The 12,854-nt window shown below is 39.4% G+C and overlaps 1 protein-coding gene across 1 annotated transcript in view; it reads left to right on the top strand.

Annotated features, from left to right (window-relative positions):
• cobl (cordon-bleu WH2 repeat protein) overlaps positions 1-12,854 on the top strand; it is a 51,805-nt gene that overhangs the window by 9,155 nt on the left and 29,796 nt on the right. The window contains exons 3-8 of the mRNA XM_070834969.1: positions 4,038-4,232; positions 6,463-6,673; positions 8,309-8,537; positions 9,451-9,495; positions 10,245-10,333; positions 10,687-10,758. Coding sequence (XP_070691070.1) covers positions 4,038-4,232; positions 6,463-6,673; positions 8,309-8,537; positions 9,451-9,495; positions 10,245-10,333; positions 10,687-10,758 — 841 coding nt within the window. The remainder of the gene's footprint in view (positions 1-4,037; positions 4,233-6,462; positions 6,674-8,308; positions 8,538-9,450; positions 9,496-10,244; positions 10,334-10,686; positions 10,759-12,854) is intronic.

Raw genomic sequence — 12,854 nt, 5'->3', positions numbered from 1 at the left:
AGTTTGCCATCGTGAATATAGGTCAGTCAGCGCTGCGCTGTGCCTTTTGCCAATTAATCTGCTTCATTCCCAGTTGGTTGTCTTCATTAGAGGACAGTGGCTCATTGTTTCAGTGATCCTATTGTCTGTTTTGAGCAGACTCTCTTCCAATGGGATACCCATGCGTCTAACTAAAGACACATCTGGCTGTCCGTCTATCTTAGTGGCTGTCTCTCTGACTGACTTACTGACCTCATGAATGTTTGTGGTTCTGCCTGCTGCCTTAAATAATTCAATTTACTCATATTTACAGCAGACTTTGTTGTTTAGAGTGGACCAATCTGTCCTTAAGTGAGTGAGTAAAATATCATGAACACAATCATTTAATGTCATCTATAGGACTAATTTCAAGGCATAAGATTAGCTGAGATTGCAGGAAATGGTTTTCAACAGGTAAATGGAATTTGTTTTAGTGGGGTTGGTGCTGACAGAGCACAGTTCAGAGCAGAAACGAATTTATTCCGTTATTTGTATAAGACCTTCCAGAGTGGGAACTTTTTAGGCTGTGTTTCCATGGCTGGGATAAATACAGTCACTGACAAAAAAAGAAAGAAACTTAAGGTAGTCTCCAGTGTGTCTGATCTGTGTTATGTAATATGACATCTCACTGTTTCCTGCATTCACACTGATCTGTATCTTTGCTCAGACACATCCACAGTCGTACTCACACAATCAGTTTTGATTTATCCTAAGTGCCTTGATCAGGAGTGAGTGTGGTTGTATTTGGGTCAGGGAGGAGGTAGCCTGATGCGCACACAGTCACACTCACACACACACACATACACACACACACTGTAAATGCACTAATACACACAACCTTCAGACACTGAGACTAATCTGTTTAAGAGGCTACAGCACACAGACAGCAAATACGATGGCTGGTAAGCTGTGTATAGGCTTACATCTTATGTCATACACCATTAGGATTTCTTACTATTTACTGAGAGCAAAGGTAAAGTTATAATGGTTTGTGCCCCTTTATATGACACTAACAAATTCTTGTGCAGGCACTAAACGTTATGTTGACAAGAAGCAAAAGCTTACCAAATACTTGGTCAGATAGTATTTGATCCAATATAGCCTTGTCTAAATAATGATTTTGTTAATTTAACACTGTATTTTATTTAGCCAAAACCCTTGCATGTCTTTTTGGAGAAGGACAGCATCAAAGTTTTCCCACTTGTAACCACCAGCCAGACTGTGACACTGACTTAAAGAAACACATCCGTGTTTTGAGCGGATATCAAGAGCGACATCATAGACACCTGAGTCAGGTGTGAGGTATTGCTCCACCATCAACAGCGTGGTACTCTCTATGTTCTCTAATGGTTGGTAGGAGCCAAAATGATGAACGTTATTAATCATAAAGCTGCTATTCACTGTATTTTTTAAATATACCCTCTAAGTCATAGCATTGTCTCTGATAAATGTCAGTTTGTGTCTTTCCTCAAGCAATTTTATGATGGTTATAGTTGACCTATATGCTATATGCTCACATATTGTCCAGGATGATTTTACTACAGACCACATCAGTCTTTGGCACTTTTGGCTATTTGAGATGAATTCAGCATCTCTTTGTTTTAGATTCTTTCTTTGGAATTATTTATTTTAACATTAGAGTGACATAAAAACCTCAAGCCTAAACAAACAGCTGTCCCTGTTAAAAAGAAAAGCTAACAGATTTAATAGAGGATAGTGAAAGAAATAAACCCTTGTTAATGCAGTTTAGTCAAGTGAAAAGATCTGAGTGGTTCTGAAAGGTCCATTAGTAACCTTCTGTGTGCATGCATGCTCATGTGTGTGAGTGTGCATGCATGTGTGTGTGAGCCCATTTGTAACTCAGTCCCTGTAGCAGCTCAGCACTTACTGCCCCCCTGTGCCGGAGCAGGGTTTCCTGCTCTTCGTTCCCTGCTTCTCCTTTACGCCCTCACTCTTTCTCTCCCTGTTTACGCTCGCTCATTCTAACTCTGTGGGAGACGAGGCTTTTCGTAAAGACGTCTTTGTGTGTGTTAGAGAGAGGGAAAGGGAGAGAGGGAGAGTGAAATGTTATGGTGAGACAAACAGCAAGAGAGAGGGAGAGAAGGATACTAGCTGACTGTGTGAGGCCTGGCCGGGGCCCAGTCCCACAGTTCCACAGAACTCACTTCTGTTACCTTCAAAAAATACAGACTCACAAGGCAAAATACAAAAATGTCAACCATTTACAGGTTTCTAAGCTGTTGATGAGAACCATTTTCTTCCCTTTTTTTTTCTATGAGTAAACCATGTGTCTTTAAAACACCTTTAGTCAGAGCGACTTGCAGCAAATGATTAGTAATGATCTGCACTATGAGTAGACTCCTAACTACATAATGGTTAATGTTGTCAAACCCTTAGTACAGTCTGTCACTCCCATGATGTTTCCATTGGTAAACAATTTCTGCATTGCATAATGAGTCAATGACACTATGGGTCTTGAGGGTAAGAGTTAGTTGATATCCGACTTTAGATGTTAATGGTTAACTTTAGCCAGGTTAGAGTCCGCTCAGTGCGCTATGCTGACATGTATTCTTCGTTTGCTGTCCTCTCTTTGCCTTTACACTGGGCAGGAGTACCTTGAAGGACACTGGATTACATTGGATTTAAACACACACATTCTCTCTGGATGTGTGCATAATCCTTGGAATTGGATTTCTAAACAGTCTGATATAACACTTTTGGAACACTTTATCAACACAAGGACTGTTTTTGACGTGAGTGGGATGCTTTTCTTTTGTTATCTAAGGTTAATATTTGTGTTTTGAGAGGGAGTGTGTGCTGAAATGTGTGGTATAGAATAGCTGTTTGTCATTGTTTCCAGATTGCAATGTTTGATTTCTGTCTAATCAGCTGTCTCTGTCAGGCGAGGCACAGTTTATGCTGAGCGGAGGTCAAATGTGTAGGCAGCAGCATCTCATCACCAGCATGTCATTGACATCTGCCACATCTCCACCCGTAGATGCTGTGGTTGTAGTGTGGTTGGCACTCTTATCTGTCTTTTATGGTTTTCATAGAGCTATTATCAGCACACTAAATTATGCATGGTATGCATCTGAGCCAAATACTGTGATCCCCTAAACATTGCTGCTTTGAGTAGTTGTTGATGCTACAAAAGTGTTGTACTACAATGTTAAAATTCAACTTTTATCAGATAGTTTCAGTTGCATGACTGTTGCAACTTGCAACAATCTTAATGTTCACATACAGTGTTTCTTGTTGATTAGTTTGTCTGAATATGTCTTTGAATAAACTTACCACTTACCATGCAGTAAGATTTGATTAGGGATGTTTTTGTTTATCAAGGCTATTAATGTTCATCATTTCCTTTTTGGAAAGCTTTGTAAAAGCATTGATTATATGACACTACAGTATTTTTTGCTTAGGAGTGATATTAGAGAGAATGTTATTATGAATTATCAAATTATCATTCAGAGGAGTGTTAGGAACAGACGGAATAAGCAGCTGCTCAGGTTGTATCATCTTGTCAACCAAGGGGGTCATCTCAGCATATCTGTTGACTATTATGTAATCTAAATGAAGAGAAAGGTTGTGTTACAAACAGAAAAAAAGTTATTGGTATTCAGGCTGCTCTTAGGGTGGTGGCAGTGGGTTGTATTCATTAGGCTGTTGTGCTGTGTGGCCAAGACTGAACTCAAGACAAACAGAAATGACTCAGATGAACCAAAAATATCTACATCATTTAATTCATTTTAATAAGAGTTAAAAAATAAAATGAGTGAAAATGTCATTGCATCAGAGGAAAAAAGAATTGCTTTGTGCTGTTTACCTAACTTAATTGAGAACATCATGTATCCCTGATGGATCAGATAACTGATTGATTCATCAGTTGTAAATGTGACTCAGTGACACCATGTGAAATGAATGCCTTTTTTTTTTTTAGTCCTACTTGAAACTACAACAAACACCTAACAAGATAATAATATTGTCCTACATGTATCTTTGCCATTGTCATCTCCCAGGAGGAGAATGAAGGCTCGTGCCCCACCTCCGCCGCAGGCCCCACAACCTGCCCCTCGCCACATCTTCAGAAACACTGTACCTGATGGGGGAGGGACATCAGGCATGGATGCCAAGGAGAACATGCTGAGACCCACTGTGGATTTACAGCTAACCCTACCGCAGGGATACCAGACTTCTGTAACTGAAGATGGCAGGTGAGAGGACAGAGCACCCATAACGTGTAAATACGCGTTATGGGTGCATCACTCTCTTTAAAGTAAGTTTGCTTAGTTTTTACACTGCATTTGGCTGTAAAATGTCTTGTAACCACTTTTTATATCTAAAAATATGAGGATCTTAGGTATTGCTTAGCTGAACCTTGTGATTTTATGTTCTGACCTTTATTGCCAGTCACCATACAAACAGTATGAGTGTGTTTGTCGCTTCTGGGTGTGTTTGGGTTGCTGTGGTAGTGGGGCCTTGGCAAGGGGTCCCATTCCCAGTCTCAGCACAAGCTTTGTCCCAGAAAGAGACAGAGGCTGACCTGCTAATACTCTCTGCTCTCTCCTTTTGGGCAGCATGTCAGGGACACCTTCCTAGTACAGAACAACAAGGTGCTCTTTTAATAACCACAGACAAAGTTTCAGCCAGTAGGCGTCTCTGTGCTACTTCTCACTAGTGGTAAAAGTCAGGTATCTTTTTTTGAATTAAAAAGGGAACTTTCTACACCTAAACATGTGGAACATTTTGGCGACCTTTTCAAACTACCTGACTTCCCTTATATTATTTCAAAAGGCATCACAGCCAGAGGGCTCCTTTTTGGTACTATTTAGAATCCCTTGTTTATCTGATGTAAGACAAGCACAATGTGATTGTCTGTCAGGTGTATGGTTTCATTATTGTGCATCATTTCTAGGAAAGGAAAGTTTGATACATTTTAGCCTGAGATGGGCGGTGTTCACAGTTTACCTTCTGACATTGCTCAGCAGCAACATCAGCAGTTCATGTGGTCTTAGATAAGATAAGGCTGACGTGTTGTATTGTAATTAATTTATTGTGTAAACATGAAATATTGGTAACCAAATGATGTGAGAATGAATGCAAAAACTATTTCTAAAAGTCATTACTGTTAATGTATTGTCTTTACAGTAGACAGTATTTTTCCAGAATTTCAGTGTGCAGGTAAAGATACAGAGATAAAATATTGTAAGGTGCTAGACAACTGCAATACTTTGTATGTGACTGATCAACATTTTTGATTTTTTTTAACAGTATATTACATTAAGGAGCAAATTCACACTTTTAACCTTTTAACTCTGTGTACCCTAACCCAACCTGAACTCCTTAATCAGCTGTTAAATCAAAGTACTGCTCATTACTTGTGCTCTCCTGTTGGCTATGTTCTTTATCTAGTGGTAGTTATGATAATAGCATGCTTCTGCTTTTGATTAACAGCTGAGATGTGACATAACAATCAAACTTATATCGCTGTAATGGAACATTTTATTAGGTATGCTACAGATAATCTAGTGAATCAATAAGCCTTTGTCCTTTCATATAAGGATTGTGTTATGACTTGTTTTTGATGAACATACAATCTGCAAAATCAGCTTAAGAAGCACATAGCACAGGACGCTGGGTCTGGTGATTGCATATTGTCGTTTTAGTTGTAGTCTGTGTCCATGTGATAGCGATTGTCAATGGTGCCCTTTGTAGTGGTGTCTCTCTCAGTTCTGTCATCTGATCTGGCTGTTCCCAGAAAACATTGGAGACTGTCTCTTGGTTTCTTTATCTGAGGATTGACAGGTAGTACTGAAGGCCTCCTCATCAGCTGAACCCCCAACACACAAACAGACACACAAAGCAGACTTCCGAGCTTCTCATATGGCTTGATGGACTTAAGTAGTTTGTCATATCATATCAAGTACTCTGCAATTTGTCTGTCATTATTTCTCTCTGTCAGTATGTTTTGTCACTGCCCTATTATTGTGGGAGGCCCTTTTGAGTTTTGTTCTAGATAAACCATACAGATTATATCTACAGTATATGATAAGTAGTGGCTTCTTTGCCCTTTGTTTTGTTTTTGTTCTCCAAAAGCTACAAAGACAGCCTGATCTTCATGTCAAAATCATTGCAACTGCCATCCAATCCACAGTATGTCTGTGAGAACAGCTCAGTGTTTGAATTCATATCCTTTGTGTCTATCAATTAGCCAGCCATCTAAGCACATCAGGTGTGGTTTTGTTGTATGAAGTAATTACTATTCTCTTTAATGGAGCTACAGCTAGGTAGGCTTTGTAACACTATCTTCTCTCCTGGCTCCATCTCTTTCTCCCTCTCTCCCTATCTCCTCTGCTGGTTCTTTCTTCCAAACTCCCTCCCTCCTCCCCAACCTCTTTCACTTTCTCTCTCTCCCCCCCTTCTCTCTCGTTCTCCCTGTCTCAGTAAGGCGCTGATGGACTTGCTGGTGGAGCTTTGTAGCCGCTATCACCTGAATCCAGCACTGCACACCCTGGAGCTGCTGTCACCCGAGGGCCACACTTTGGGGTTCAAGCCCAACGCACTGCTGGGCTCCCTCAACGTGGCCTGTGTCCTCATCAAAGAGAAAGTCTGGGAGGAGAAAGTGGTGCGAAGACCGGCGCCAAAAGTGCCAGAGGTGAGTAACAGAGGAGCCTGATACTATGATCTGGATTTTTGTCATGTACTATTTGTATTTAGGATTTTATATATGTCACTGCACATTTAAAACAAGAATAAAAAAAAAAAAAAATACCCAAAGCTACCTATTCTGTTGCATTTAGATAAATATAGTCCAGCTCCTTACCCTTTAGCCTTGTTTAATATCCATCCCTCCCTTCTCTACCTTTTACCTGTGACTGCTGGCAGAAAGCAAGGCCAGTGAAACCTGTAAGGGCCCATTCTAAGGTAGGAAGCCAGTTTAGATATAACTGGCCTAGCATGACATTGGAGTCAGTTCGTATACACTGTTTTTCAGTCCAAGTTTGCCTTTAATGTCTTTACTCGCGTGTTCCTCTTGTTGCCAGCTTTGTTTTTACAGCTTACTTGCCTATCTGAAATCATTTGTACTGAGAGGTAGTCCCTTTCTCTCTCCCTTTTTCTTACCTCTCCTCTGCTCTCCTCCTACAGTTTGAATATTTGATGAGTGCCTTACCTTTAGTTACCATGCATTATTTCTCTGCTCTTCTCAGGGCTCAGTGGCTGCTCTCTCTCCCTTTGACCCTGCCTGGCCTCAGGCCACAGACTGACACTATTGCAGACACTGCTGTCAGTCATCCCTCTTGTCTGTTGTATCTGTGGTTGTGCCACCAGCAGTCTCTGCAGTTAAAACAAACATAATTAGACCTTGACAGAGGCCTGTGGTGTGAGTGCTTTCATATATTTGAAGCTTATTATAAGCAAGTGCTATTTTACTTGCTTATGTGTTCCGTTTCTTGTTAATTCTCTACTTGCTTCTTATGCTGCTGTTATTTTTTTTTTTATGCTGTCGTCCCTTTTTTTACACTGTTGCTGCCAAAGACAAATACAAAAGCCATTGAAAAGCCACCGATCAAAGAGACATTTTATGAATAAGGCTCTTGACATTTGAGTGGGGTGTGTATTTTTATATGGGCAGATGTGAACCACTTGTGATAAAGACTGCTGTACGGAGCGGTCTATCTGTTCTCCATAACACAACACTGTACAGTATGGGATTGAATACCTAAATACACACTCACGTCCATACAGTGGCACAGATATGCACGCATAGACATCATCTTTTGTCTATTAAATGTTCCATTTTCTGACACCAACATTTAACCCTAAGTTACTTAATTAAAGTGTCTTTGCATGTTTGTCTCTCTCTCTCTGCTATTCTCCTCTCCACACATTTTACATTTCATTCATGTTTTGGTTTTTGCTCTGTAAGAAAATCGAACTCCAAAGAAAGCATCACAGATAATAGGTTGACCATAGTTCATTCATTCATTCATTCATCTTCAGACAGTAAGTCATTCAGTTTATATACTGTCTGCTGTTTGGTTATTCTGCTCAAGATTTATTTGTTGATATTACGATGATTGTCATTGCACTGCTTGAAGAAATTAAATCAGTCACCTCTCTGATAGGTCATTCATTAAGTAATTCTTTCTTCCATCAAGGTCAACGAAATGAAAATCTCTTTTCTGTGACTGCAGAATGGGAAAATTTCTTCAGTGGCCATAAAAAAGTACCTTATTTAGCCTGTTATGTTATCTCATTTTTTTCTACCATTCTCCCCTCTCTGTATCAGAAAACAGTGCGTTTGATGGTGAACTACCACAGCAGTCAGAAGGCAGTGGTGCGGGTCAACCCATTAGTACCACTCCAGGCTCTGATACCAGTCATCTGTGACAAGTGTGAGTTTGAACCTGCACATGTCCTACTCCTGAAGGACAGCATCAGTCGCCACGAGTTACCACTGGACAAATCTCTGACAGACCTGGGGATCAAGGAGCTCTATGTACATGATCAGAGTCTAGGTAAATCTTAACTGCTTAATTCTGTAGGTGTAATTTTCTGTTTTGGGTTCATATGTGTATGGAAAGTTTCCACATCAGAGCCAAATTGAAAATTATAAAATAGAATAGGTATTAAGGAAAAAAAATGTAATTTTGATTAAAATCCCTTTATTTAATTCATCAACCTTGGTTAATGCTCTGTAATAGTGGTGGGTAATGTCTGGCTTAGTAATGCATGGAACTCATGCAAACAGAGCCGGAAACAGCTCATTAACATCCTTCCAGTGAAATAAGCCAGAAAAGAAGCATATCATTGTAATCTGCAGTACAGCGTGACTAGCATGTAAATATTTGACATAGTTTTATGCAGGCCGAGTCAACATTTATCCAGCAGCAGCTATGACAGAGCATGAACAAAACTATAAGCCTGTTTTGTGGTTCTTAAACGATGTTAATCTAAATGAACTTTTTAAAAACAATTCATCCCTGGAGGTACAATACTTAGAATATGTCATCCTTTATCTAGGAAGCTGAAGATCTGATATTATGGTTCATTATCGTGGCCACAGTGCACACCCACTGATCTAGAGATATTGATCTTGTCACTGAGTGGGATCCTAGAGGAAAAGCTTGTGGTTTATGGCCATGAAAGATATAGGTAGGAACATTATGTAATGTTTATTGTCAAATACTATTTCGTAATGACTCTATGTTGGTCTTCAGCCTTTCTCTGTTATTATTATGGTTTGTTAAGGAAAATCTAGAAATTATGTTGTGGGTGTCATGATTAGTTTTTCTTCCTCTGGCTAAAGTCTACCAGTTATGCTTTGGTGCTACAGAGGTGCAAATACAACAGATTCATGAATTATTTTTTGATGCAGGTCAGTCATCCATAAGTGACTCCACGTGTTTTAAACCTTGTCATGTTTTACAGTTCTCCAGCCTAAAATGGCTTCTGCCCCTGCTCTTAACTACTCAGGTATTAGTCATAATAAGTCTTGTCTGTCCAAATGTAGCTGTTTAACCCAACGTGCCACTGCTTGCTTGTTAACCCTGCTTTTTTTTTACTGCGTTGGACATGCTTGCTTGTTCTTCATCCATCTTCAAAGATGTAATTTGTTTGTAATTTTGATGTGTGGAAAAATCATCATTATTAGTATTAGTCGCCCTCAGCTTTTGTCAGAATCCAAATAACGCAGTAGTATTGCTCTGTGATTTCTTTAATGGTTAGTTTATCTTCCCTCCCTGCCCTCAAGCCAACAGTGGCTTAATTTTTATTTACTGGTTTGTAGCCTGTGAAAATTAGATAGAGGTGGTCTTTGAGAAAAATAAAGCTATAGCACCCTCTGCTGAGGAAACTTAGTCAGTACCAAAGCACTTCAAAATGACCAATAACAAGGCAGTCAACATATTTCTGTTCAAGTAAAGCAAATGAATTGGATGTTATAGGAATTGAACTAAATTGGCTTACTTGTGAGAGTGCACTATAAATTCACAGTACTCTACTGTCATGGCAATCCCACTCTGAATTTTATTGTTAACCCAATTAACCTGTGCATGCTGGGATCATTTGTCACACACTTCTACTGAATTCCTTGTGAAATATTTCTTATAATGAACCTGACTTATTTGCTTTGCTTTTATGAGGTGCTGATACTATCATGTCCAACTCCTCTCCTCCTCCTCCTCGTCCTCCTCCTCCTCCTCCTCTCCCTTTTGTTTTCATAGACTCCATCCGCTCCAGTACTACCAGTTTGGGGAGAGCAGAGAAAAGAGGCTTCCTGGGTATCTTCCAGTTCAGCAGGAGGAAAACCAAAGTAAGACTCCAGAGCTCTGTTGGTTTGTGGCAATTTGTTTTATTTACTTTTTAAGAGGTGTATGCATGTTATTCTTTAATAACTCCAGTTTTAGTAACGTTGTGATGTTTTATTATCAATTATAGTATTGGTTCACAATATTACTTTGGAATTATTGAATTAAGAGCAGAGTCAATAATTGTCCACAAAGTCTGGCACTCATCTACACAAGTGCCATGAGATATTGAGGTGTGGAATAACTTAAAAAAACTAACCTCGAGTGGTGCACGCCTTTCATACATGATCGTTGAGGCAGGCTAAATGCATGGCTGAACAGTTGAACGCTGCATGTTAGCTTTGCCTTCCGTTTGCAGACAGAGACAACATCTATGGACATGGATGACTGTGATGATAAAGTAACCCAAAACACAGACACACAATCCAATGTAAGTATTACAAACACATCTGACATCTGTCCAGATGTGATGATTGAAATCAAAGTGGGTTTTTCTTAATACTTCTCTGAAATACTCTAATCATATACAATGGTTGGACAGAATAACAGGGACACCTTTACAAAACAAACCGGTAGCAGCACAAACCACAAACAAACCTCAAACATTACCACAGTTGTAAAATAAACAGTTCTTTGACACTTTTGTTGGACTTGTAACAAAAATTGGACCATACTTAACAAAGGCAGTAGCAAGTAGTATTAGTTTGTCGGCAGGTTCCTGTTGTTAAGTCATTTTCTTGTCCATTTCTTGTGTGGCTGCTGATACTCTGATATAGCATTCAGCTTGATGTTTAATATAAAAATCGTCTCTGTCTAAGCCTGAGTACGTGATGTTTTTTAAATGCTGTATGCCATCTATATTAATCATCATAGAAGATTGCAATGAAATACTAAAAATAACACATAACAGAGATGTTCTCTATATTGGACTATGGAGAAATGTGTGTCAGGTCTCACTAGTGCTGGATGACAATGTCATCAGTAAAACTTGTCCCTTATTTGTTTCCTGGCTGGTCATTGAATTTTCAAAAAAGTGAATCAGCTTCTCAAACACGACCCCAGAGGCTGTGACAGTGGAAAATGTCTCAAACAATCATTTGGTAAATATGTCCATCCCATATTTTGTAAATCAATTAATTATCTTTGTTATAAACAAATTAAAATAACAAATAATTGCCGGTTGTCGTTGAGTAATTTTAACACAATATTGTGAATATCACTAACATTTAGAACATAGATGACATAGAGTACAGTAACAGTAATTGCAGTAAGTAGAAGTAAGTAATTATACTAATGTGACAAAAGACAAGAGGATTGTGCAGCTCTGTTGTTTTCCATGAGTCCATGTCTTGGCATGAGCCATAGAGTCACAATGGCCAGATTTACTGGAAATATGCCAAATTGAAATATTCCTTTAAGCTCAAGGCCACTTTCACAGCATGAGATCAAGTTGCTTCTTTATGGTTGATTGTTGAGTTGTGGTCATGTACAGTGATGTCCTCTAGAGGGCAGCAGCTGTATCCAGAAGGTTAGTCAGCAGTCTCTCCATCACAGGTCCAACAAGGAGTACTAACAGCGCTGACTGCAGTTCTTGTCCCCTCTTTCTTTTCTTTCCTACAAATAAATAATTTCTACATACTGAATAATAAGATGGCTAGGGAGTAGTGTTATATAGTGATATTCATATGTTTTATCCTACAGTCACTATGAATAAGTCAGTCAGTGCTCTTAGACAACTAAGGACCCAGATACACACATCCAGATACACAGCAGCCTACAGTATATGACCGGTGATGATCAACTTTATGGGTTTTTTTCCGAAGCATTAACTCCCTTCAACCACTCTAGTGTGTGTGCGTGTGTGTGTCTGTGTCTGTCTGTCTGTGTGTCTGTACGGAGAGTACATCCATGTTATACCAGACGTACATTTAGACGCTGCATTAAGCTGCTCTCTACCTGTTATGTCCATAACTCAATCATGTTAATTTGATTTTGAAGCCATGAACCTCTGTTCAGTAGCAGCCACTGTGGCTCACCTCAGATCAATATGCCGTTTGATTGTATTAGGTGGAAAAAGACAGCCTGCCGCACACTGGTTCATTTCACGGTCCCACCCAGCACAAAGCCTCTGGATCGACTTCTCCGCCCTTCTAGCTCTTTGTTCTTAGTGTTTCCTTCAACATCAAGCACCCCGCTTGTCAACACTGAATCATTTTCATTGTCACTAATATGATCCTCCTCTTCAAGTACCCCTCTTCAAGGTGTCTTTGTGGTCTTCCTCCTCCTCTTTTTTGTCTGCAACAGATGTTTCTGACAATGCACCTTTCTTTTTGAAAGACATACCAACAATGAAAGAAGACAAGGAAATGAAAAGGAAAAGCAGTACGATAGCAGAGCATGAATTAAACATTCAAACTAACTTTGATGTGACATTTTAATATATATTTAAAGCAATGAAATGTGTCTAAGACAGCAGGAGCTAATTTATATTTATTCATAATGCTGTAATCTCAGCAATGTGGCCCC

This window comes from Pempheris klunzingeri, chromosome 8 (genome assembly GCF_042242105.1).
Source record: "Pempheris klunzingeri isolate RE-2024b chromosome 8, fPemKlu1.hap1, whole genome shotgun sequence".
Classification (NCBI taxonomy): domain Eukaryota; kingdom Metazoa; phylum Chordata; class Actinopteri; order Acropomatiformes; family Pempheridae; genus Pempheris; species Pempheris klunzingeri.
Note: the sequence above shows the minus strand (reverse complement) of the source record. Positions and strands in the feature narration are given on the sequence as shown.